Source organism: Bos grunniens, chromosome 13, assembly GCF_055505025.1.
Source record: "Bos grunniens cultivar Pamir isolate PY7600 chromosome 13, Bosgru_T2T1.0, whole genome shotgun sequence".
Lineage (NCBI taxonomy): Eukaryota > Metazoa > Chordata > Mammalia > Artiodactyla > Bovidae > Bos > Bos grunniens.
In genome coordinates this window covers 62,465,500-62,492,686 of record NC_141177.1, presented here as the reverse complement: position 1 = coordinate 62,492,686, position 27,187 = coordinate 62,465,500, and the positions used below count along the sequence as shown (strand labels likewise).

Sequence of the window (27,187 nt, the reverse complement as noted above, 5' to 3'; positions counted from 1 at the left end):
AGAAACAGAATCACAGCTTCCTGGAGCAGAAGCTCAAGAGCAGAAACCTCTGCAGGAATCAGAACTGGGGGAGGAAGTTCTAATCCCTAACTGATGAAGGGCTCTAGGCTCAGTGTGCCCTGGGCTTCCCAGGTGTCTCAGTGGAAAAGAATCTGTCCATGTAGGAGACGCAGTTTCGGTTTCTGGGTCAGGAAGATCCCTTGGAGCAGGAGATAGCAACCCATTCCAGTATTCCTGCCTAGGAAATCCCATGGACAGAGGAGTCTACCGGGCTACAGTCCCCAGAGTTGCGAAAGAGTTGGAGATGACTTAGCCACTAAACAACAGCAATGTGCACCCATTTGAGAGATTAAAAAATCCCGGGGGATATCCAGTGTTAGAGGTCCTCACACTTGTTTACGGTTTAACTTCAGGAGCCCTACCATTTCTCACAGTAAAGATCAGAGAAAACTCCTCTCTGCTTTGAGCTGGTGGAGGAGAAAAGTTGCCATTTATCCAGAACAGTCTGTTCTCTCTAACAAGACTTGCCCTCAACAGAGAACACAAATAAATATTATCTATTACAGTAGCTAAAATCCAGGTCACTGATAACTCCAAATGCAGATAAGAATGAGAAGAAATGGGAACTCATTCATTGCTGGTGGGACTGCCAACTTTGGAAAATAGATTGTCCGCTTCATACAAAACTAAACCTAGTCTTACTGTAAGATCCAGCTGTTGTCTACCTTGGTGTATTTACAAATGAGTTGAGAACTTCTGTCCACACAACAATTTACACACTAATGCTTATAAAAACTTTATTTACATTTGCTAAAGCTGAGAAGAAACCAGGATGTCCTTCATAGGTGAACAGATACAGAAACTGTGGTGCATCCATATAAAGAAATGTTATCCAGTGATAATAATAAATGAGCTATCAAGTCACAAAAAGAAACAGAAGAACCTTAAATGGTACATATTGCTAACTGAAACAGGCTAATCTAAAAAGACTATGTACTGTATGATTCCAACTATATGACATTCTGGAAAAGGCATACTGTTAACTCACAATTTATGATTTACATGTGTATTTCTCAGTAAAAATACTGAGAAAGCCACAAGAAAAAATACTTGTAACTAAAGAATATTTTAATGGACTTTGTTTAGAACTATAAATAAATAATTAACCTGAGGAAATGTTTATATATATATATATATACACACACATTTCATTCTCCCCTAGTAAAAGCCGCAGAGGAAGTAGTAACTGTGATGCATTTTGATGATGTCTACAGAAAAAGAAAATCCAGTTGTGTTTAAATTGAGAGATCGTTCACATACTAATGTAGTTGAGAAGTTATCTATTGTTCAGAAAAATAATAAGGTAAATTTCAGAATTACATTTCACTTTGCAGTTCTTATCTGCCATTCACTGCTACTTTGGTCAGTGTGAGAATTGGAACAACCAAAAATAACATAGAGTATCAGTCAGTCCCAACACCCTCCATACCTGTTCTACATGCAGCATACGAAATATTTTATTTGCTTGAAACTGACAGACAAGTTTGTGCAATGTAGGAGAAAAGGAATACACTTTCAGAGTCAACAAAATATTTGATCATCTTTATGCACAAGTCACATACCAAGGTGAATCTTGTGAATTACATAATCATGGTGATACTCTTTTTAATGTTGGTTTAAAGAAGTCAATATTGTTGATATATAATTGACAGAAAGTGAGTTGTGTTTAATTTTCTCTGTGCGTGCGTGTGTGTGGGGAAAACTGAAATTCATACACGATTTAAATATATTCTACCTCGTGCTACAAAATTTATCATTTCACTAAATAAAAATTGTTTATCTATTTCAAGGTAGTGGTCAGCACTTCCTGTTTGTCAACTCATCTGGCCCCAAAGAAGGATACACTGCAAGAATCACCACTTCCCAATACTTTCCAGCAAGCCTCGGAATGTGTGCTGTTCGGTTCTGGTTCTACATGGTTGATCCCGGGAGCACAGGAGTCTTAAAGGTACAACAGGAAGACAGAGATTTGTCTTTCACTGACATAGTCAGAGCGCGTGTTTAAACATTTCTTTCTTTTTTTGGTAGCCAGACCACACCAATCCTGATTCTATTAATTTCTCATTTCTTTCTGGGGCAATGGGACTCTGGCAAGCCGTTCTGTTATTCATCTTAATCTCCTTCAAGATTTGTCTCATTCATGGCTGCCACCTGAACTCAATTATGGTGCACGCTCTTTAAAAGATTATCTACAGATGAAAGATTATGGGCAGATTCTACATGTATCTTCTAATAACAACTTAGATAGGAACAATGAAGAAATGTGATGAGAGGGATAGTAATGGAGAGGATTCTCTTCCCCAAAGTAAAAGCAAAGCACACTTAAGATAAATATATTATCAGCTCACACTGAAAACAATGCGCCTGCTTTATTTTTAACTAACTGAATACAAGAATCTACACCAAATGCTAATCTCTTTAAATAAACGGGTTGCTGCGTCTATACTTCTCATATGAAAGATCAATGAATGAAATTTTCACTTGTTAGGAACCAATTTTGAAATCTTAATTTCTAATTAAAAGATTGTGTATCAGAACACAATATGTAGTGATATTGCCTTGAAATTATGCAGTCATTTGTTGTTGGGATAAATATACAATTTGGAATTTTTGTCATTATCTCAAACATTGTCCCTCGTAAATAATAACAGCTATTATTAAGTGATTCCTATCTTTCTGGCTATTCATTTTAACTTTATATGTGTTAGCAGTTTTAATTCTCACATTGACCTAATAAGGTAGTGTTTAGCTTTCCCAGAATTTTCAGTAAAGAAACTGAACTCAAAGTGGCTTAATAACTTTTCCATGATTACACAATTGACCAGAAATCTGATTTCAAAAATCTGACATCCTTGTTGCTTATATTTTCTGCATTACTCAGAGACATCTAAGGAGAAATATGAGGCAAAGAGAGAAAGAATAAAATGCCTTATCAATTCTAGCCATTGCTGGGAAAGCCAGCTCTTATCAAGTAAAAATAAAAGCATGCAAGAAAGTGGAAAATCTGTTTTCCTCTAGAAAAACCAGTAAAAATAACAAAGAAAGATATTCATTTTTAACAGTTTAGATACACGTATTTTGTACATCATGAAAAAATTTTGGATTTTTGTTTTGTTTTTACATGTAGTATATAAATATTCAGTAGATTAGCCTTTTGCTTATGCTAAATTTTATCCTAAACACTGATCTTAAAAAGACTCTATAATATGTTGTTTTCACTGATATTTTAAAACATAGATACTGCAATTGAAGAGGACAGTAGTCAGTGGTTATTTGTTACACACAGAAGCAAATATGAAATGGAAACCTTTCAACAGAATGCACAGAGATTTCAGTCACTTTCTAACAAAGTGTTGCTTTCTTGATTCAAAACTAACATTTGTATATCCTTTAGCTATTCACCAGCTGGTCAGTCAGTGCTATAGGCTGAATGTTTTTGTCTCCCAAAATTCACCTGTTAAATCCTAACTATGACAGTCAGCTAGTTGAGTTACCTAGTTAAACAGCCCACTGTTTTTAGCCATGCTTCTCCAAACTGTCTTTGAAATGAAAGTGTTGATCTCAAGTCTTGATTTCTGATAGCTTACTTAAAATAATGATTACAGTTTTTTCTAACTGGAAGGCAGCGTTAAGTGTACTGTTGCTTTTATACTCTCGGCTGTCGTCAGAGAGGTCTACTGGAAAGAATAGTGGAGGGGAATTGCAGTAAGGCTGACATCCAGGTTGTGTAGAGAAATTGCCCTCCTCAACACCAGATTGTCTTGGTAGGTTTGACTGCCCCCATGGCTTTTTACCGTCTCCACAGGTGACCCAAGCAGAACCAATTATAGTCACTTCCAGGATTTGATGCGATGTTTACAAGAGGCTTTCTCTGTCTTCTGTGTTGCAAATCACTGGCTAAAAGTAGCCTAGATCTGGGGCTCTTGGGGACCATCTTTCCCGATATGCGGAGAGAGATTGTCTGAGAAAGAAGCTAGAACACAGAGGAATTCGGGACCAAAAGAAGGAAGACTGACTGTTTCTGTTTAAATCCCGGAGCCTGCTTTACCTGAGTCAGTCAAGTTCTCTTTGTTACTTGCTGTTGGAAAATTCCTGTTACAGAAACCCAGGGAGAAACTGTTTTTGTAATGTATCCTCATGTCTCTGATGGATCACAGTAACTGTGGCAAGTCTGTTTCTCAACTGTTGCTTTTAATCTTGAGTTATTCCCAGTCTGAAAAACTCCCTGAGTGTACCATATTTTTATATTATGTGAACGAATCAGTGAAGTGGAAACCCATTCTTTCCACTCTTTTAAAGTGAGACTTTCCAGCTGCATGTTATTCTTTCACGGGCAACTGTTTTTCTTTTTCATAATCTCTAATTTGAGTATAACAGTGTCACATTTTATAAAATTTCCTTGGCAGGGGTATTTCAGCTGGTGTGTTGCCTTAGAAAGAATCATCTGTAGTTACAGTATTGACAAGACTGATGGACAGATAGCTTCTTACAAAGGGTCTGAAAACCCACCTTTGTGTATATATTTTCTAAAGTAACCAAAATAATATTATCTAAATTTATGGTGAGGAGGAACTTCTTCTTTTTAATATTAAAAAAATTTAAGACTATAATAAATGATAATATGCACTGAGGCATGATGCAGATAAATAGATATTCAATGCTATCAGCATGCAATTATAAAGAGCATTTTGGAAATTAAAAGCTTTATAATTTTTATATTATTTACCAAAACATTCCACATCTATAAATATAAGGAAATAAAGATAGATATGCATGATGTTTTATTTATAAGTGTCTTCATCTCACTGTTGTTTATAAAAAGGAATATTTGAAGCCACATGAATGTCAAATATTAAGAATTGGTGAAATATAGTACATTCACTCTTGCAGTGAAATACTGTGGAGAAGTTAATTCTGTAAATGAATAAATGATAATAAAGAGAAACATTTGTGATTCATTAATAACCAAAGTAACCAAATTTACAAATATGTATTCTAGAATGTATAATACATTGTATTATACATTTATACAATGTATAAAAATATATCTAATTTCACATATTTTAACGTGGGACTATCTATTCCTTAATCTATGTAAATAAGTATAAATGTGTGTGTATATATATATGTGAAAAAATATGTCAAAGGATATACACTAAAATGAAAAGAGTAATTATCTTTAAACGTGAGATGAAAAGATTGTTTTCATTACTTTTACTCTTATTTATTTTATAATTTTTCTACATTAAGCATATGATGCCTTTCTAGTAAGAAAAATATATACAAGGGTCTTTCTAAAGGATCTTCACCTTTGAAAACGTTGAAAGACACAGCTCAAGGATATCCATAAACAGGCCACTTCTTGAGTTAATAAAGAGCAAATGTGGCTCTGGAGCACTTGGTAGATTATAAACCATCTCTTAGATTGATAACATAAATTCTTTAAAAAGGATATGTCAAAGAAAATATCTAAAGTGAAGTTCCATACTAAAGTGTCTATGAGGCCCTAAAAATAACCTGGCATTCCTAAAAGAGCTCAAATAGCAGATTGTGCTAGAATGGTCTCTTGTCAGCACAAATCTGAAATTGTGCTGAGTGTTATGTATCTCTTGCTTTTCTGTGCTCTGTTCTGTATCCCAGAGAACAACATTTCCCAGACTCCTTTGCTGCTGCATTCCTGAATAAGTTTGACCAAAGGAAGGTACTGGCCAAAAATCAGGGCAGGAAGAGGAGACAAGCCTTCCTCCTCTTTGTCTCCTCTCTTTTTCTGTATATTTATATTTCTCTAGCTGAGTTTGTACTGCATCTCATCTGTGACTCCAGAAGGCCTTGCCTCCCTGGTTCAACTCCCACCAAGGATACTGACAAATACCATCTTCTTCCAGCAACTCAACTTTGCTACTCCCTCCCTTTGACTTTAGGTTTTGGAGGAGAAACTTCTTCCTACACATGCTAATCTATAGGTTGCCAAATAATTTCCCTGGTGATTTCTCATCTCTTCCATAAACATAGTACCTACTACCTATGTTAAAATTCCTCTATTTGAAATATATTAGTTTCTGTTTCCTAATTGAGCCCTGTCTAGGTACCTAACTCAAAGAAAACACAAATCTTTCAAAGACATTAACTGATAAAACAGTGAAAAACTATGAATGAGCACCAATTTAAATTTGTCATTCTTACATTAACTTCTTAAAAACTTACTGTCTAGTAGAGGAAGACAGAAAACAAATTGAAAAAAAGAACACCAATATGAAACTTCTGTTTGTGATGTAATACTATGGACCAAATTAAACAGTTTCCCGTAATACATAATTACTCACGATCTGCTGAGAAAGTTATTTTATATTGAATAGTAAGAAAGTCTATCTGAGAAATACAAGGTGTGAATTTAGACTTGAAAAACTAGAAAGATCAATTCTTGTGAATAACTGTAGTAAGAATGTTCTAGGCAGAAGAAATAAGCTAAGGGAAAAGCTCAAAAGTAGAAGGTATTTGAAGGCCACTGTAGTGGAACAAAGTAAGCAAGAGAAAGAGAGAAACGATCAGAGATAGGTAGGAACCAGGGCCTTGCAGGGATGGTAAGGAGATTAGATTTTATTCTAAGAATCATGGAAAGTCATTGGAGAGTCTTAGCTTGAACTACTATAGCAAATTACCATGAAGTGGGTGGATCAAACAACAGAAGTTTCCTTCTCACAGCTCTGGAAGCTCAGAAGTTCAAGATCAAGGTATGGGCCAGTTTGGTTCCTCTTGTGGACCCGCTTTCTGGTTTGTAGATAACTGGCTCTCACTGTGTGCTCAACCAGTGGATAGAAATCATCTTTTTTGGGTCTGTTCTTAAAAGAACACTAATCTAATCCACAGGACCCCACACTCATGAGCTAATTACCTTCCAAAGACCCCCATCTCCCAAAATCTAAACATTGAGAATTTGGGCTTCAACTTATGAATCTGAGGGGATATATTCAGTCCATAGCCAAGAGTATTAAACTGAGGGATAATAATATCATCTTTGAAAATTTAGAAGATATGCTGTGTGGAAAAGGGATAGGACCTGGGGGTAGGAGGAGGAAATCAGAAATGGACGTGAAACAGGAAGGCAAGTTACATGATTTCCAGGGGTCCCCAGCTTGATTTAAAGTGGAGTGTAAGAATAAACTGGAAAACAATTGCTACAAATAATGAACAAGCCTGAGCTCTTCATTGGCATATTAAGATTATCTTCTAAATAAAACACACTTTAATTTTATTAGTATATTAGTGAAGGGCATCATATAAAGTTAGCTCAATCAAAATGTTATACAGTTGATGAGATCAAGGTGAAATTCAATTATGATGTCCCTATTACTTTTTTAGGATAAAAAGCCAAATAATTCACATCTATCCATCCTGCAAAGTAGAAGGCTGCATGATGAAAGAAATGTTTTATAGAAACTAGAAAGCCTGATACTAAATATGTAATATTCAGGATAGTGAATGAATAATATTCAGAATAATAAGATGTCTATTCAGGCTTCAGTATCCTCTGATTCACAGGCTCATGATTTATGGACCAATGCTAATACATACTTTATTTTCTAGGTCAGTTTCTTTCTTTCAATTACCTACCTACATATAAAATTAAAAGCACTCTTTAAAATGGTGCTGGTCGTTTTCTGATACATATTGCCAAAAAAGCCCTAAGTGAAACCAAATTAATTTCCTATGTGATTATTTAGTTTCAGTAGTTCAGCTCCTAGCTTCTGACTTGTCCTACTATTTAATGCTAGCTCAGGTGAATTATTTAATGTCTATGAAAACAGGTAAAGTTTGGCACAAGACAAGAGAATTTCCCTACAAATAACTAATAGCCCTTTATTCCTCTAGACTCATTTTTTAAAGACACAAAAAGGAAATGAACTTTTGTAATTAAAAATGCTCTTTGTAATTTATAGAAGCTTTTCTTTGTTCAAGGGAGAAAAATGAACTATATCCTAAACCTTCTTTCAGTAATAACACATGAGTTAATACATCTAAAGGGGCTTCCCAGAAGCTTACAGTTAGCCTATGAGGTTGAAGTGAGTTTTTATTTTAAAGTTGAGTTTTAGGCAGTCCAGTGGTTAAGGTGAAACTTCACCTTCCAGTACAAGGGTATGGGTTCAATTCCTGGTTGAGGAGCTAAGATTTCACATCCCTTATCACCAAGTAACTAAAAAAACATAAACAACAGAAGCAATATTGTACTGAATTTGATAAAAAAAAAAAAACTTTAAAAATTGTCCACATCAAAAAAAAAATCTTAACCAAAATAAAGTTGAGTTTTAGAGCTAAATGATTTCTGCAAAACATATGGAATTCAACATGTAAATCTTCTATTCAGGAAGCCATTATTGCCATGGCCTTATGCTTGTAAATTTTGCTTTGTTTTGTTTTAATGTGGTATTTAGAAAAGTAGTAAGAGCAGTGGGAAAAAAATGAGAATAATGTAAGATGGTTACTATATGCTATACACTGAAGTCCTTTACATTGATCTAATCTACCAGACCACCTGACCTGCCTCTTAAGAAACCTATATGCAGGTCAGGAAGCAACAGTTAGAACTGGACATGGAACAACAGACTGGTTCCAAATAGGAAAAGGAGTACGTCAAGGCTGTATATTGTCACCCTGCTTATTTAACTTATATGCAGAGTACATCGTGAGAAATGCTGGGCTGGAAGAAGCACAAGCTGGAATTAAGATTGTTGGGAGAAATATCAATCACCTCAGATATGCAGATGACACCACTCTTATGGCAGAAAATGAAGAGGAACTCAAAAGCCTCTTGATGAAAGTGAAAGAGGAGAGTGAAAAAGTTGGCTTAAAGCTCAACATTCAGAAAACAAAGATCATGGCATCCGGTCCCATCACTTCATGGGAAATAGATGGGGAAACAGTGGAAACAGTGTCAGACTTTATTTTTGGGAGCTCCAAAATCAATGCAGATGGTGATTGGAGCCGTAAAAGATGCTTACTCCTTGGAAGAAAAGTTATGACCAACCTAGATAGCATATTAAAAAGCAGAGACATTACCTTGCCAACAAAGGTCTGTCTAGTCAAGGCTATGGTTTTTCCAGTGGTCATGTATGGATGTGAGAGTTGGACTGTGAAGAAGGATGAGCACTGAAGAATTGATGCTTTTGAACTGTGGTGTTGGAGAAGACTCTTGAGAGTCCCTTGGACTGCAAGGAGATCCAACCAGTCCATCCTAAATGTGATCAGTCCTGGGTGTTCATTGGAAGGACTGATGCTGAAGCTGAAACTCCAATATTTTGGCCATCTGATGTGAAGAACTGACTCATTGGAAAAGACCCTGATGCCAGGAGGGATTGGGGGCAGGAGGATAAGGGAACAACAGAGGATGAGATGGCTGGATGGCATCACCAACTTGATGGATATGAGTTTGAGGGAACTCTGGGAATTGGTGATGGACAGGGAGGCCTGGCTGTGCTGCAAATCATGGGGTTGCAAGGAGTCGGACACAACTAAGCGACTGAACTGAACTGAATCCTCAACCATCCAGTGAGGAACATAATGACATTATCTATACACTTTAACAGTTGAGTAAAATGAGATAGAAAAAGCTTCAGGAATTTGTTCAAGGTCACAGTACTATTTAAGAGATGGCAGGCCATGATGTTCCCACACCCACTGGCTCCAGCCTATGCTTTTAATTAATATGCTTTACTGCCTCCCCAAACTAGATGGGTTTTTATGGCATATTTTATTTTCCATACTTTATTGCTCAAAATCATGTTTTATTCTCTGCAATAATTATTGAAATCTGGTCTTTAAAAGATACTTTGCCTGTTTTATATTCTGCATATTGTGGTTTTCAATATAAATTTGATTTGAATTACTAGTGTAATTTGACAGAGGTAAAAGAGGAGTGTGAAAAAGCTGGCTTAAAACTCAGCATTCTAAAGATGAACATCATGGCATCTGATCCCATCACTTCATGGCAAATAGATGGGGAAAAAGTGAAACAGTGACAAATTTTATTTTCTTGGGCTCTAAAATCACTGCGGATGGTGACTGCAGCCATGAAATTAAAAGACACTTGTTCCTTCGAAGAAAAACTATGACCAACCTAGAAAGTATATTAAAAAGCAAAGACGTCATTTTGCTATAAAATGTCGTATAGTTAAAGCTATGGTTTTCCCAGTAGTCATGTACAAATGTGAGAGTTGGACCATAAAGAAGGCTGAGCACCAAAGAATTGATGCTTTCAAACTATGGTGTTGGAGAAGACTCCTGAGAGTCCCTTGGATAGCAAAGAGGTCAAACCAGTCTATACTAAAGGAAATCAACCCTGAATATTCATTGGAAGGACTGATGCAGAAACGGAAGTTCCAGTACCTTGGCTACCTGATGTGAAGAGCTAGCCAACTCATTGGCAAAGATCTGATGCTGGGAAAAATTGAGGGCAAGAGGAGAAGGGAGAGTTAGAGGATGATGGCATTGGATGGCATCACTGACTCAATGGGCATAAGTTTAAGCAAAGTCCAGAAAATAGTAGAGGACAAGGAAGCCTGGTGAACCACAGTTCCTGGGGTCACAAAGAGTTGGGCATGACTTAACAACTGAACAACAACAACCAATGTAACAGAAAACAAAACAAAACAAAACAAAAAAAATTGGTGTAACAGTTATTTAAATCATCCTCCTAAACATGGCCTGTCACTTCAAGGGAAATAGATGGGACAGTGGAAACAGTGTCAGATTTTATTTTGGGGGGCTCCAAAATCACTGCAGATGGTAACTGCAGCCATGAAGTTAAAAGACACTTACTCCTTGGAAGAAAAGTTATGACCAACCTAGACAGCATATTGAACAGCAGAGATATTACTTTGCTGACAAAGGTCCGTTTAGTCAAGGGTATGGTTTTTCCAGTGGTCATGTATGGATGCGAGAGTTGGATTGTGAAGAAAGCTGAGCACTGAAGAATTGATGCTTTTGAGCTGTGGTGTTGGAGAAGACTCTTGAGAGTCCCTTGGACTGCAAGGAGATACAACCAGTCCCTTCTGAAGGAGATCAGTCCTGGGTGTTCTTTGGAAGGAATGATGCTACAGCTGAAACTCCAGTACTTTGGCCACCTCATGCGAAGAGTTGACTCACTGGGAAAGACTTTGATGCTGGGAGGGATTGGGGGCAGGAGGAGAAGGGAACGACAGAGGATAAGATGGCTGGATGGCATCACCGACTCAATGGACATGAGTTTGAGTGAATACCGGGAGTTGGTGATGGACAGGGAAGCCTGGTATGCTGCAATTCATGGGGTCGCAAAGAGTCCGACACGACTGAGTGACTGAACTGAACTGAACTGGAACATGGCACCCTCAGTGTATAGTGTGTGTTTGGTGTTGGATAGGGGTGCCATCAGTATTCCTTTTTTCTATAATTGCCCCTGTGACATAACATTTAATCCTTTTGTTCTGCTGCTTTTGAAGGTTAACTTTTGAATGAGCTGTTCAAGGACAAGAGCCACCAAGACTACATCCTTTTTGTCAAACTTTTCAAAGCCCTTTCTGGTCAGTTTCAGAGTCCTCTTGGGTTTGTTATCTGATCTATATCTGTCCTATTAGAAGAACTGGCCCTTTCAAGGGCCCCCATCTCTCAAACAATGCAAGAGGAAATTCTTTATATTCCCTGTGTTGCTTCTAGACTTCCAAACTTCAGAATAAGACATTTAGGAAATTTCCTGGAAGTCCAGTGGATAGGACTTTGTGCTCTCACTGTCAAGGGCCTGGGTTCAATCCCTGGTAAGGGAACTAAGATTTTTCAAGCCATGTGGCCAAAAAAGAGAAAAGACTCTGACTTCAATTGAGGCTTGTTTCTTAAATGCAAAATGACCTTAGGCCCTCTAGGGGTGATGCAGAGCACAATAAATCATTGAGGGCCAGGTATTTTGAGGTATTCTAGAAAGGACATCTGATACACCGATTGGCAACTACCCTTATCACCACGTATAATAATATCATAGATAATTGAATTATGAATTAATAAAATATTGTATATAAACAGTTCCTAGTAATAAAGGAAAATGCATTTTAGACTTAGGTAAGTAAGTAAAGTCACTCAGTCATGTCTGACTCTTTGTAACCCCCATGAATGGTAGCCAACCAGGCTCCTCTGTCCATGGGATTTTCCAGGCAAGAGTACTGGAGTGGGCTGCCATTTCCTTCTCCAGGGGATCTTCCCAACCCAGGGATTGAACTCAGGTCTCCAGCATTGCAGGCAGACACTATACCATCTTAGCCACCAGGGAAGCCCATTTTAGATTATATTCACACAAATCAGGACACTAGATTACCACTTAGTTCAATGAAGTCGTAATTTACAAACTGATAACCTGAATTAATGACTTGCCCCAAGTCTCTGATTTTTACCATGTGATGTTACCACAGAGGCAAGGACCTGGCCTATTTCTTAATTATCACTAGTGCTATAGAAATTCTTCCAGTGATATGTTGAGTAAAAGGATAAATGATAAAAATGTTAAGTGTCAGGAAGGAAAAAATATATTCAAAAAAGTTTAATATATACTTATATTTATAGAACTGTGCATTCAAAATTAAATAGGTTATAGTTTGTATGGCACATGCTTAAGGCAATTTACACATCAGATTTTCTGCTTAGTCCTTTTGTTTATTATTAATGCTTAATTTTAAAGTGCTTTTTTATGATATTGTGTTATTACAAAAGTTGTTGAGAGGCATTATCAGTATTTGGTCTATAATTTTATTCTTTTATTAAACACATTTTAACTGTCCCAGGCTAATAAGTTTGCTCTCATTCCTGTTACATGCTGAACCTCATAGTCCTTATATCTACAAGTGGTGGTACACTGCTTATCAATGGCAACTTTTGAGAATAACCTCAGAGAATCTTTAACAGAGGAAACAACGATACACGCAAATATCCCCAGGCATAACAAGTAGGAAGTCTGTGTAAATGAGCAGACTTAGCAAATTTCTGCCCTCTAAACAAACTTATCAAACTCTAGAAAATACCCTCCATTTGAGCATTTCATACTATTTTAGCAAAAGCATAGTCAGTCATGTACTAAGGCAGTAATTCTCAACGTGTACGCATGCTGGTGTGTCAGTCATTTGTAAAATGGGACACAGGTAATACGCAAGAACAGTAGTTAAAATGAACCCAAGTATTTTTCAGTGATTTCTTCCCTTTTTGAGTATAGCTTCAAGATTCTCCCTGTATCAGTGTCCTATATTTCTTCTGACAGGTCTTACTGAATAGAAGACAAGAAAAGTAAGGTTGTACCTGGTGTGCCAGGCATTTTGCTGAGCAGTTCGTGTAACACTGAGGATGCTGTGATGGGGAATGTGTCTGTAGGAGAATGTGTCCAACAGAATGTTTCATCCAGTGTGTTGTGTAGTGAGAATCATGGGCTTATGTTAACAGCTTAGCAAAGGTGGGTGCACAGACCTTGATGGCAGAGATACTTCAATAGTGCAGACAGAGGAAACAGTGCTGACATGTGCTGTTATCTTTTATTGTATATAATAGGAAAATAAATCTCATAATGGGAAAAACCTTGCTGTTAGTTTCTATTAAAGTATAAATTAGCAGGCTGAGAAGGCACTCTGTGAAATGCAAAGGTTGACACTCAGGAGAAGGAGCTAATCGAATATGACCTTCAAATTAGACTTTCCCTTTAGAATATAATAAAAGCAGGAAAAGAAAAGTGACCTCAAGTTGAAGAGTTATGCTGCTAAAAATTAAAATCAAGTCACAGTTTTAGGATAGAGACATGGGAATTTGCAAAAGAAGATATTTCTTACACCTGCCTAAAAGCAAGCTAGGTGCAAAGTCACCTTGAGAAAAAACCAAAAGTCAGCTCTGCTTTAAAGTCTGGGTCCCAAGCTGAATATTACTTCTTAAAAAGAGAAAAACACTTAATATATTCATAGTTAAAGCAACTTTTTTCCCCATTTTTATTTTGTGAAATCCATCAGTCTATTTTCCTGATAGATTTTGGCTTTAACGCTTTGTTTAGGAAGCCTTTTCCTGTCATAAATAGCAAAATATTCTTCTCACTTGTTTGTTATCACATAATTTTGATTTTCACATCTAACTGATTAATGTAGTCATAATTGATTTTGTGTGTATGTGGTGAGAAGTTAGAAACTCATGATTTTCTTTCCAGATACGAAGCTGGTTATTCCAACACTGTTGATTCAATACTATGCCCTCTCTTTGTTGATTAGACATGCTTTTGTTATCATTGTTAAGTTTATGTATACCTTTGTAAATTTTCTATGGATGTGTAAGAAAATGATTGCTTCTTAGTTGAAACAAAGATAGATAGATACACAGAGATGATAGAAACACAGAGATAAATCATGATCCTCTACAACCTTACTCACTGTTATTGACTTAATTTGACAATTTAGGAAAAAGACATTTTTCCTCCAGTATAAAGTCTCAATTTGGTTTTCTGTTTTTATTGATCTCAGCTTCTATATTTCAAAGCCATGTGGTGGAATGCATGAAGATTCAAGACAGTTATATGTGTGAGAGGAATTATAATGTTTATCAATTTTAAATATTCCCCCCTTTATACTTACCTGAAATCTTATTTTGTTTGTTTATAATACAGACATCCTTACCACTTTAAAAATAAATACTTTAACATCTTATTCATCCCAACAATGGAAACAGTGAGAGACTTTATTGTGGGGGTGCTCCAAAATCACTGCAGATGGTGACTGCAGCCATGAAATTAAACGACAATTGCTCCTTGGAAGAAAAGCTTAGACCAACCTAGACAACATATTAAAAATCAGAGACAATACTTTGCCAACAAAGGTCCATCTAATCAAAGCTATGGTTTTTCTAGTAGTCATGTATGGATGTGAGAGTTGGACTGTAAAGAAAGTTGAGTGCTGAAGAATTGATGCTTTTAAACTGTGGTGTTGGAGAAGACTCTTGAGAGTCCCTTGGACTGCAAGGAGATCCAACCAGTCCATCCTAAAGGAAATCAGTCCTGAATATTCTTTGGAAGGACTGATGCTGAAGCTGCAACTCCAATACTTTGGTCACCAATGTGAAGAACTGACTCATTTGAAAAGACCCTGATGCTGGGAAAGATACAAGGCAGGAGGAGAAAGGGATGACAAAGGATGAGATGGTTGGATGGCATCACTGACTCAATGGACATGAGTTTGAGCAAGCTCTGAGAGTTTGAGACAGACAGGGAAGCCTGGCGTGCTACAGTCCATGGGATCACAAAGAGTTGGACACAACTGAGCAACTCATCTAGAGCCAGACATCCTGGAATGTGAAGTCAAGTGGGCCTTAGAAAGCATCCCTACGAACAAAGCTAGTGGACGTGATGGAATTCCAGTTGAGCTATTTCAAATCCTGAAAGATGATGCTGTGAAAGTGCTGCACTCAATATGCCAGCAAATTTGGAAAACTCAGCAGTGGCCATAGGACTGGAAAAGGTCAGTTTTCATTCCAATCCCAAAGAAAGGCAATGCCAAAGAATGCTCAAACTACCGCACAATTGCACTCATCTCACATGCCAGTAAAGTAATGCTCAAAATTCTCCAAGCCAGGCTTCAGCAATATGTGAACCATGAACTTCCTGATGTTCAAGCTGGTTTTAGAAAAGACAGAGGAACCAGAGATCAAATTGCCAACATCCGTTGAATCATGGAAAAAGCAAGAGAGTTCCAGAAAAACATCTATGTCTGCTTTATTGACTATGCCAAAGCCTTTGACTGTGTGGATCACAATAAACTGGAAAATTCTGAAAGAGATGGGAATACCAGACCACCTGACCTGCCTCTTAAGAAATCTATATGCAGGTCAGGAAGCAACAGTTAGAACTGGACATGGAACAACAGACTGGTTCCAAATAGGAAAAGGAGTCCAGCAAGGCTGTATATTGTCACCCTGCTTATTTAACTTATATGCAGAGTACATCATGAGAAACGTTGGACTGGAAGAAGCACAAGCTGGAATCAAGACTGCCGGGAGAAATATCAGTAACCTCAGATATGCAGATGACACCACCCTTATGGCAGAAAGTGAAGAGGAACTCAAAAGCCTCTTGATGAAAGTGAAAGTGGAGAGTGAAAAAGTTGGCTTAAAGCTCAACATTCAGAAAACGAAGATCATGGCATCCAGTCCCATCACTTCATGAGAAATAGATGGGGAAACAGTGTCAGACTTTATTTTTTGGGGCTCCAAAATCACTGCAGGTGGTGACTGCAGCCATGAAATTAAAAGATGCTTACTCCTTGGAAGGAAAGTTATGACCAACCTAGATAGCATATTCAAAAGCAGAGACATTATTTTGCCAACAAAGGTCCGTCTAGTCAAAGCTATGGTTTTTCCTGTGGTCATGTATGGATGTGAAAGTTGGACTATGAAGAAGGCTGAGCGCTGAAGAATTGATGCTGTTGATCTGTGGTGTTAGAGAAGACTCTTGAGAGTCCCTTGGACTGCAAGGAGATCCAACCAGTCCATTCTGAAGGAGATCAGCCCTGGGATTTCTTTGGAAGGAACGATGCTGAAGCTGAAACTCCAGTACTTTGTCCACCTCATGCGAAGAATTGACTCATTGGAAAAGACTCTGATGCTGGGAGGGATTGGGGGCAGGAGGAGAAGGGGACGACAGAGGATGAGATGGCTGGATGGCATCACTGACTCAATGGACGTGAGTCTGAGTGAACTTCGGGAGTTGGTGATGGGCAGGGAGGCCTGGCGTGCTGCGATTCATGAGGTCACGAAGAGTCGGACACGGCTGAGTGACTGAACTGAACTGAACTGAACATCAGTTATAAACAGCTTATGGCTGGATTTTTTTTTCTGTAATCTAAGATGTGATAAATCAGTGCCGTTCTTTCGCATCTATACAAACCATTTTTTGTGTACGTTTTCTATTTGTCTGTTTGTTTGTTTCATTATTTACCGTGTTAGCTCTGTCTTCATTTAGATTGATTGTACTTCCTTTACTTCTTCTTATTTCCTGTGTTTCTACATTCTAATTGCTATATTTTTTTCTGTAAAGTGGACACTTATTTTTTAGTAAATCTCTATAAAATATTTATCCATTTTTGTTGAAAATTAATTGCATACTTTAAACTACCTATCCCACAAATAAAAAAAAAAAAGACCTTTGGCAAAATTTTATTGACCTAAACTAACCCTCTCAAACAGCTCTATGACTTACTAAAGTTAGGTGCATATTGTAAACGTCATCTACTTTCCTGGCAATTGTATTCTTTAAAATTCCTTTGACATCATCAGTATATAATTATCAATGATAATTATCAAAGAGCATGGTCTTTGCTTACTACTCTTTATTAATCCCTATTGTTGTTCAGTCACTCAGTCATGTCTGACTTTGCGACCCCATGGACTGCAGCATACCAGGTTTCCCTGTCTCACTATCTCTCAGAGTTTGCTCGATGTCCATTGAGTTGATAATCCTCCCAACCGTCTTATCGTCTGTGGCCCCCTTCTCCTCCTACCCTCAGTCTTAATCCCTGTGCAGTCCACTATATTGAATTATTTTTGTTTAATGTGTTCATTAGTTTGCTCTGCTCATGGCCACCATAACAAAATACTTTCTCCAGTAGTATATACCCAACCTCTGTGTTCTAGGTATGCAAGTCTGCATCAATAACTCCTAACAAAATGACTGACCGGGCTTTTCATGGAATTCTTTGATTAATTATAAGCTGGTGACACATGTATAGATTCTTCTCTGTGCTGTCCATCTCTTACAGTTATTCCAGAATTCTGCTAGGAACAGTCAATTTTGTGGGTTTTTTTCACCTGTGGATGTTTGCAAATTCCTTAGTTTGGTTTATGTAATTTCTTTTCTTTCTTTCTTTCTTCTTTTTTTTTTTTTTTTGGTTTATGTAATTTCAACCAACAGTTTTCATTTAATTTAAAACTTCCAGAAAGAATTTACCATTTTTGTACATTGGTAGATGTGCTCCTAATTTTCCAGTGTTTCTGTGGATGGAAACATTTTTGAGGTGTATAGATAAACATATGTTTTCAGTTAGCCATCAGAACCAGAAATCATTTTTCCAAATATTTACAATTCTTCAGAATACACTAAAAGAGTAAATCAAATAATAATTCCATTTTTTTTTTCCTGTTTGTAGTTTTACAGTCTAAAATTTCCTTCCTTTTGAGGGAAGATCCTTTGAAGGCGTTTTGAAGGTAGTCTGTACAGTTATATTACTAATTGGGATTAAAAAAAACAAAACAAAACTTAGAGGTATCAGGCTAACATTGAATGCTACATAGGTCATTCAGCTGTTAAGAGGCACTTTGATTCTGATTACTCCTAAATAGTCTGTCTCTTTCAAAGAATGTGAAGTTAATGTTGTAGTTAGGTTCAGTTCAGTTGCTCAGTTGGGTCTGACTGTTTGTGACTCTGTGGACTGCAGCACACCAGACTTCCCTGTCCATCACCAACTCCCAGAGCTTACTCAAACTTATGCCCATCAAGTCGGTGATGCCATCCAACCATCTCATCCTCTGTTGTCCCCTTTTCTTCCCACCTTCAATCATTCCCAGCATCAAGGTCTTTTCCAATGAGTCAGTTATTCACATCAGGTGGCCGAAGTATTGCAGTTTCAGCTTCAACATCAGTCTGTCCAATAAATGTTCAGGACTGATTTCCTTTAGGATGGACTGGTTGGATCTCCTTGCAGTCCAAGGGACTCTCAAGAGTCTTCTCCAACACCACAGTTCAAAAGCATCAATTCTTCAGCGCTCAGCTTTCTTTATAGTCCAACTCTCACATCCATATATGACTACTGGAAAAACCAGTAGTTTTTCAAAACTGGAAAAACCAGCTTTGACTAGACAGACCTTTGTTGGCAAAGTAACATCTCTGCTTTTTAATATGCTATCTAGGTAGGTCGGAGAAGGCAATGGCACCCCACTCCAGTACTCTTGCCTGGAAAATCCCATGGACAGAGGAGCCTGGTAGGTTGCAGTCCATGGGGTCGCTAAGAGTCGGACTGAGCGACTTCACTTTCACTTTTCACTTCCATGCGTTGGAGAAAGAAATGGCAACCCACTCCAGTGTTCTTGCCTGGAGAATCCCAGGGACGGGGGAGCCTGGTAGGCTACCGTCTATGGGGTCATACAGAGTCGGACACGACTGAAGTGACTTAGCATAGCATAGGTTGGTCATAATTCTTCCAAGGAGCAAGCATCTTTTAATTTCATGGCTGCAGTCACCATCTGCAGTGATTTTGGGGCCCCCAAAATAAAGTCTGTCACTTTTTCCATTGTTTCCCCCATCTATTTGCCATGAAGTGATGGGACCAGATGCCATGATCTTAATTTTCTGAATGTTGAGTGTTAAGCCAACTTTTCACTTTCCTCTTTCACTTTCATCAAGAGGCTCTTTAGTTCTTCCTTGTTTTCTGCCATAAGGATGGTATCATCTGCGTATCTGTGGTTATTGATATTTCTCCCAGCAATCTTGATTCCAGGTTGTGCTTCATACAGTCCAGCATTTCTCATGATGTACTCTGCATATAAGTTAAATAAGCAGGGTGACAATATACAACCTTGAAGTATTCCTTTCCCGGTTTGGAACCAGTCTGTTGTTCCATGGTTTTTTGTTTTTTTTTGTTGTTGTTGTTGTTTTTTAAGTGGTAAAAAATTCTGGTTGCACGCCTCCTCCAGCTTTTTAGAGACTTGAAATAGTTGAACTTTGGAGCCATATCTAAGTTGGTACACAGAAATCAATATGACAGAACTAAACAAGGTCTGATTCACCAAAGAAATATAACATCCATAGGCAACCATGCTTTTACACATATAGAAGTATTGTTATTGGGTTGTCACATTGCCAGACTCCATTCTTTCATTGACAACCTGGATGTCCGTGTTCCTCTAATACCTAAACCACAAAGAGTTGATTTTTTTCTGTTTGTTTTCTTCCCTGTTGTTAGGTGTATACCGTTGACGAATCTGGACTAAACATCCTTATGTGGTCAGTGATTGGCAATAAACGAACTGGTTGGATGTACGGACATGTTCCTCTCTCGAGTAACAGTCCATTTAAAGTGGCATTTGAAGCTGATTTGAGTGGAAAACAGAACATCTTTATCGCCCTTGATGACATCTCTTTTACCCCAGAATGTGTATTTGGAGGTAAGCAATTCCTTCTGAAAATGGGCTGTACAAAGACTGTTTTAGCTATCTAAACATAAAAGAATTGGGAATTTCTGAGGAATTGTGTTTCTTTTCATGCCGTCTTACTCATGCATTGTAGAAAGAGCAGTATACACAGCTGGAGGTAAAGTGTTTCTCTCCATGAAACTTTATCATGAAATTTCCACGTCCTCTAGGCAACAAAGTAGCTTTGACTAAAGTTCTTTAAGAAACCCAGAGAAAATTTAGTTTTCTCAATATAACTTTGTTGTCTTATTTTTATTTTAATTTCCAAAGGTTCACAGTAACTGCCCAAAGACTCTTCTGCTCACCCGTCTTTTCCATCCAGATTAACTTTTCCCCTTCTGTTTCTACATTACAATCTAGAACTCTTATTCTATTGCATCAAGGAAAAAAAGTCTTGTAATTAACTCCTTTTCTAAGAAATCATACCTTTAACAAACATCTGAGTTTCTGATGTTTAAGATGCTTCCATTTAAGTGGCTATTTGTTCTCATAAAAATCCTTCACTTTATCAACATTAGAGAGTAGGGTCATTGCCTTTCAAACTGTCCATTAATTTTGTATGCTGCAACTTTGCTGCATTTATTTATTGTTTCCAACAGGGAATTTTTTTGGTGAAGTCTCAGGGTTTTCTATGTATACTATCACATTACCTGCAAATAGTAACAGTTTTACTTCTTCCATTTCAATGTGGATGCTGTTTACTTTTTTTTCCCCCTGATTGCTGTGGCTAGGACTTCAATATTATATTGAATAAAAGTAGACAGAGTGTGCATCCTTGTTTTGTTCCTGATCTTTTTGGAGGTAAAGTGTTTATCTTTTCATCATTAGGTATAACATCAGCTGTGGGTTTGTCTTCTATGGACTTTATTATGTTGATGTACATTTCTTCTATATTTTCTTTGGGAAAATTCTTAGCGAAAAATGGATGTTGATTTTGCCAAATGCCTTTTATGCATTTATGGAGAGGATCATATGATTTTTATCCTTTATTCTGTTAATATGGTGTATCACACTGACTCACTTTCAGATTTTCAGTAATCCTTCCATCCCTAGAAGATATCCCAGTTGATCATTACATACAATCTTTATAATGTGTTGTTTAATTTGGTTTGCTAATATTTCATTGAAGATTTTTCATTCATTTTCATCAGGAATATTGACTTATAATTTTCTTTCCTTATAGTGTCCTTATTTTGTTTATGTATATAATTCTGACCTCACAGAATGAGTTTGAAAGTGTTCTCTCCTCTTCTGTTTTTGGAAGAGTTTGACAAGTACTGATATTAGTTCTTATTTGAATGTTTTGTAGAACTCACCTGTGAAGCCTTCTTATGCTGGCTGGACTTTGGTGTGTTGGAAGATTTTTAATTACTGATTCAATCTCTTTACTAGCATCCATCAGCTCAGATTTTCTATTTCTTCCTGAACGAGTCTTGGAAGATTGTGTTACTGAGAATCAATCCATTTCCTCTAGATTGTCCAATGTATTTGGTGTATTATTGTATGTAGTAGTCTCATTATCTTTTGTATTTCTGTGTTATTGGTTATAACATCCCCTCTTTCATATATGATTTTATCTGAGTCCTCTCTTTTCCTTGGTGAGTCTAGCTAAAGATTTGTCATTTTGTTTATCATTTCAAAGAACCAGCTCTTGATTTCACTGATCTTTTCTATTGTGCTTTTAGTCTCTATTTCATTTATTTCTGCTCTAATCTTTGGTATTCCCTTCCTTCCACTAACTTTGGGCTTTTTTAGTTCTTCTTTTTGAACAATCTTTCCAGCTACATTTTTTTGTTGTTGCTGTTGTCATTAAATTGAAAGAAAATAGATCTTTGGGGAGTGAATGCAATTCCAAAAAAAAGAAATGTTATCCTGGGGCATCCCTTTTAACTTGACTTGGTAAATATAAAATGACAGCAACTAGCAAGGTGCCAAAGAAAATAATGAAATTCATAAGGAATTCACGGGGAATAGGCAGCCACAAGTTCTTGTTTATATTATCACTGCTAAATGACAGTAGCTCTCACCTCATTCTTGAATAGAGATTTTTCTTCTTTTTTCCCATCTCTGGATGTGAACAGAGAGTATTACTCTGGAGCATTTCCAGGACTGGTATATTCTCTTGAAGGCAAATTATTTAAAAATGGACATATTTGTCTGTTTTCATCATCTTCATCATTTATATTATCTCCAGTGATGTATTCTATATTCCTAGAGGAGTCCTGTTAAATAGGAGATACTCAATAAACATGTCCTATGAATAAACAATAAATATGTCAAATGAAAAGATGAATAAGTAAAAGTCATCAACTGAATTTATATGATACCCCTCTTCACTACCAACAATGAACTCTGCCTCCAGTCTTATTTTCTAACCCTTGTTTTGGAAAAAGGAAAGAGACAGCAATAGATAGAGCTGTGTGAATTGTCCAATGTACTCTGTGTGACTGTATTGAGAGGTAGAAAGATAACAGTTATACTAAAAATTTGGAGACATGAGTCTAAATCATGACTGTATCACCAAACTCTTATATAATTTTCAAAGAAATTTAAACTCCTTAGATCATGTTATATTACCAGGGAGATGAAATAAACAATTTCTTCTCTCTCTTTTAATTCTACTATCTTATGATCATAGGGGATGGGATTTGTAAAAGAGGATCAGGAAAGCAGAAGGAAGGGATAGAAAATGATCTAGAAAAGAAGACAGTCCAGAGAGAATGATGAGGAAGTTCAGAGGGTCCAGGAGTTAGAGCAGAAATGTCATTGTGGGAAGACATAGAAGACTTCTCATTACTTGCTGTGTTTGTAAACTTGAGTAAGTCTGCCCTTCATTTAACCAAAAGTGAAGGGAAAGTTGCTTTGTTGCATCCAACTCTTTGTGACCTCATGGACTATACAGTCCATTCAATTTTCCTGGGCAGAATACTGGAGTGGGTAGCTGCTCCCTTCTCGAGGGGATCTTCCTGACCCAGGAATCAAACTGAGGTTTCCTGCATTGCAGGCAGATTATGAGCTGAGCTACCAGGGAATCCCATGTAACTAAAGTTTGTTGTGAATCTACTGTGTGCTGCCCTGAATTTAGATTGAAAAGTCATATGTGCCTATAATATTACTGCCAGCTCTCCAGAAGTTTAATATCTAAGGACATATTGGGATAGCAATGCATCCTTGAAAGCTTAAAATAGTAGCAAATGTAATTGAAACTCTCTTAGCTCTAAACTATGGTTCTAAGACAGTTTCATTTGACTTGAAGGCAGCATCAGGCGTAGAGATGTGGTTTATTGAGCCATCAATGAATATTCCTGAGAAATATTCAGTGGTGTGCTGGTAAGCTAGTTCTCAAGAGAATAAAAAAGCCCCGTGTGTAGCATTTTCCTATTTCCTTGGTGTCGATTCTCCAGCATGGTTAATTTTAATTTACCAGTATGACATCACTGCAGGTTGGTGGGTTTAAGAAGAAAAGCATGCCGTCTTTTTCTTTACATAGGCTGCTCTACACACACTTCAGAGGAAGGATCCTCACTGTTAATGGTGTTTGCTTCCTACCAACACCACACAGGAGTGAAGACCACAGCTGTGGTCCAGGGCAAAGAATCAGTTCAGTTCACTTGCTGTTGTTCTGGCTCTTTGCGAACCCATAGACTGCAGCACACCAGGCTGCCCTGTCCATCACCAATGCCTAGAGCTCACTCAAACTCATGTCCATTGAATTGGTGATGCCATCCAACCATCTTGTCCTCTGTCATCCCTTTCTCTTCCTGCCTTCATACTTTCCAAGCATCAGTGTCTTTTCTAATAAAGTCAGTTCTTTGCACCATGTGGCCAAATTATTGGAACTTCAGCTTCAGCATCAGTCCTTCCAGTGAATTTTTAGGACTCATTTCCTTTAGGACTGACTGGTTTGATATCCTTGCTGTCCAAGGGACTCTCAAGAGTCTTCTCCAACACCACAATTTGAAAGCACCAATTCTTCAGAGCTCAGCTTTCTTTATAGACCAACTCTTACATCCATCCATGACTACTGGAAAAACAATGGCTTTGACTAGACATACTTGTTGGCAAAGTAATGTCTCTGCTTTTTAATATGCTTTCTAGGTTCAGTTCAGTTCAGTTCAGTCGCTCAGTCGTGTCCAACTCTTTGCGACCCCATGAATCGCAGCACACCAGGCCTCCCTGTCCATCACCAACTCCCGGAGTTCAATCAGACTCACATCCATCAATCAGTGATGCCATCCAGCCATCTCATCCTCTGTCATCCCCTTCTCCTCCTGCCCTCAATCCCTCCCAGCATCAGAGTCTTTTCCAATGAGTCAACTCTTCACATGAGGTGGCCAAAGTACTGGAGTTTCAGCTTTAGCATCATTCCTTCCAAAGAAATCCCAGGGCTAATCTCCTTCAGAATGGACTGGTTGGATCTCCTTGCAGTCCAAGGGACTCTCAAGAGTCTTCTCCAATACCACAGTTCAAAAGCATCAATTCTTCAGCGCTCAGCCTTCTTCACAGTCCAACTCTCATATCCATACATGACCACAGGAAAAGCCAGAGCCTTGACTAGACGAACCTTTGTTGGCAAAGTAATGTCTCTGCTTTTGAATATGCTATCTAGGTTGGCCATAACTTTCCTTCCAAGGAGTAAGCGTCTTTTAATTTCATGGCTGCAATCACCATCTGCAGTGATTTTGGAGCCCCAAAAAATAAAGTCTGACATTGTTTCCCCATCTATTTCCCATGACGTGCTGGGACCGGATGCCATGATCTTCGTTTTCTGAATGTTGAGCTTTAAGCCAACTTTTCACTCTCCTCTTTCACTTTCATCAAGAGGCCCTTTAGTTCTTCACTTTCTGCCAGAAGGGTGGTGTCATCTGCATATCTGAGGTTATTGACATTTCTCCCAGCAATCTTGATTCCAGCTTGTGCTTCTTCCCACCCAGCGTTTCTCATGATGTACTCTGCATATAAGTTAAATAAGCAGGGTGACAATATACAGCCTCGACGTACTCCTTTTCCTATTTGGAACCAGTCTGTTGTTCCATGTCCAGTTCTAACTGTTGCTTCCTGACCTGCATACAGATTAAAGCATCACTACAAACAAAGCTAGTGGAGGTGATGGAATTTCAGTTGAGCTATTTCAAATCCTGAAAGATGATGCTGTGAAAGTGCTGCACTCAATATGCCAGCAAATTTGGAAAACTCAGCAGTGGCCACAGGACTGGAAAAGGTCAGTTTTCATTCCAATCCCAAAGAAAGGCAATGCCAAAGAATGCTCAAACTACCACACAATTGTACTCATCTCACATGCTAGTCAAGTAATGCTCAAAATTCTCCAAGCTGTCTAGATTAGTCACAGTTTTTATTCAAAGGAACACGCATCTTTTAATTTCATCGCTGCAGTCACCATCTGCAGTGATTTTGGTGACCAAGAAAATAAAGCCTCCCACTGTTTCCATTGTTTTCCCATCTATGTGTCATGAAGTGATTGGACCTGATGCCATGATCTTAGTTTTTTGGATGTTGAGTTTTAGGCCAACTTTTTCATTCTCCTCTTTCACTTTCATCAAGAGGCTCTTTAGTTCTTCTTTGCTTGCTGCCATAAGTTTGGTGTCATCTGCATATCTGAAGTTACTGATATTCTGCCTGTAGTCTTAATTCTAGTTTGTGCTTCACCCAGCCTGTCATCTTGGATGATGTGCTCTGCATGTAAGTTAAATCAGCAGGGTGACAATATACAGCCTCAATGTATTCCTTTCCAATTTGGAACCAGTCCATTGTTCCATGTCCAGTTCTAACTGTTGCTTCTTGACCTACATACAGATTTCTCAGGAGGAAGGTAAGGTGGTCTGATATTCCCATCTCTTTAAGAATTATCCATAGTTTGTTGTGATCTACACAATCAAAGGCTTTAGCATAGTCAAGAAAGCAAAAGTAGATGTTTTTCTGGAGCTCTCTTGCTTTTTTGATGATACAACAGATGTTGGCAATTTGATCTCTGGTTCCTCTGCCTTTTCTAAATCTAGCTTGAATATCTGGAAGTTCATTGTTCATGTACTATTGAATCCTAGCTTGGATAATTTTGAGCTTTTCTTTACTAGCGTGTGAGATGAATGCAGTTGTGCGGTAATTTGAACATTCTTTGACATTGCCTTTCTTTGGGATTGGAATGAAAACTGACCTTTTCTCTTCCTGTGGCCACTGCTGAGTTTTCCAAATTTGCTGGCATATTGAGTATAGCACTTTAATAGCATCGTCTTTTAGGATTTGAAATAGCTCAGTTGGAATTCCATCACCTCCAAGCTTTGTTCATAGTGTTGCTTCCTAAGTCCCACTTGACCTCGCACTCCAGCAAAAAGGCAAAATGGTTGTCTGAGGAAGCCTTACAAATAGCTGAGAAAAGAAGCAAAAGGCAAGGAGAAAAGGAAAGATATACCCATTTGAATGCAGTTCAAGCAAGGAGAGATAAGAAAGCCTTCCTAAGTGATCAATGCAAAGAAATAGAGGGAAACAGTAGAATGGGAAAGACTAGAGATCTCTTCAACAAAGTTAGAGATACCAAGGGAGCATTTCATGCAAAGATGGGCACAATAAAGGACAGAAATTGCATGGACTCAACAGAGGCAGAAGATATTAAGATGAGGTGGCAAGAATACACAGAACTATACAAAAAAGATTTCTATGACCCAGATAACCATGATGATGTGATCGCTCACCTAGAGCCAGACATCCTGGAGTGCAAAGTCAGGGCAAAGGATGGGCATATTTATTTCACATAATGTATCCAGAATATTGCTAATGAAAACTTACCCTATCATAAGGATATTTATAGCATTTGTATCAGTTGATATTTTCAAAGCCCCAAAACGTCTTGGTTATGAATAGCCATAAAGGATATTATCAATATTTTAGTGCCTTTTTT

At 37.8% G+C, this 27,187-nt stretch overlaps 1 protein-coding gene across 12 annotated transcripts in view; it reads left to right on the top strand.

Moving 5' to 3' along the window:
• The window catches only part of MALRD1 (MAM and LDL receptor class A domain containing 1), a 754,524-nt gene that overhangs the window by 598,881 nt on the left and 128,456 nt on the right, over positions 1 to 27,187 (top strand). For all 12 annotated transcript variants that reach the window (XM_086334563.1, XM_086334560.1, XM_086334554.1 and 9 more), the window contains 2 exons: positions 1,851 to 2,008; positions 20,046 to 20,247. In XM_086334563.1, coding sequence (XP_086190689.1) covers positions 1,851 to 2,008; positions 20,046 to 20,247 — 360 coding nt within the window. The remainder of the gene's footprint in view (positions 1 to 1,850; positions 2,009 to 20,045; positions 20,248 to 27,187) is intronic.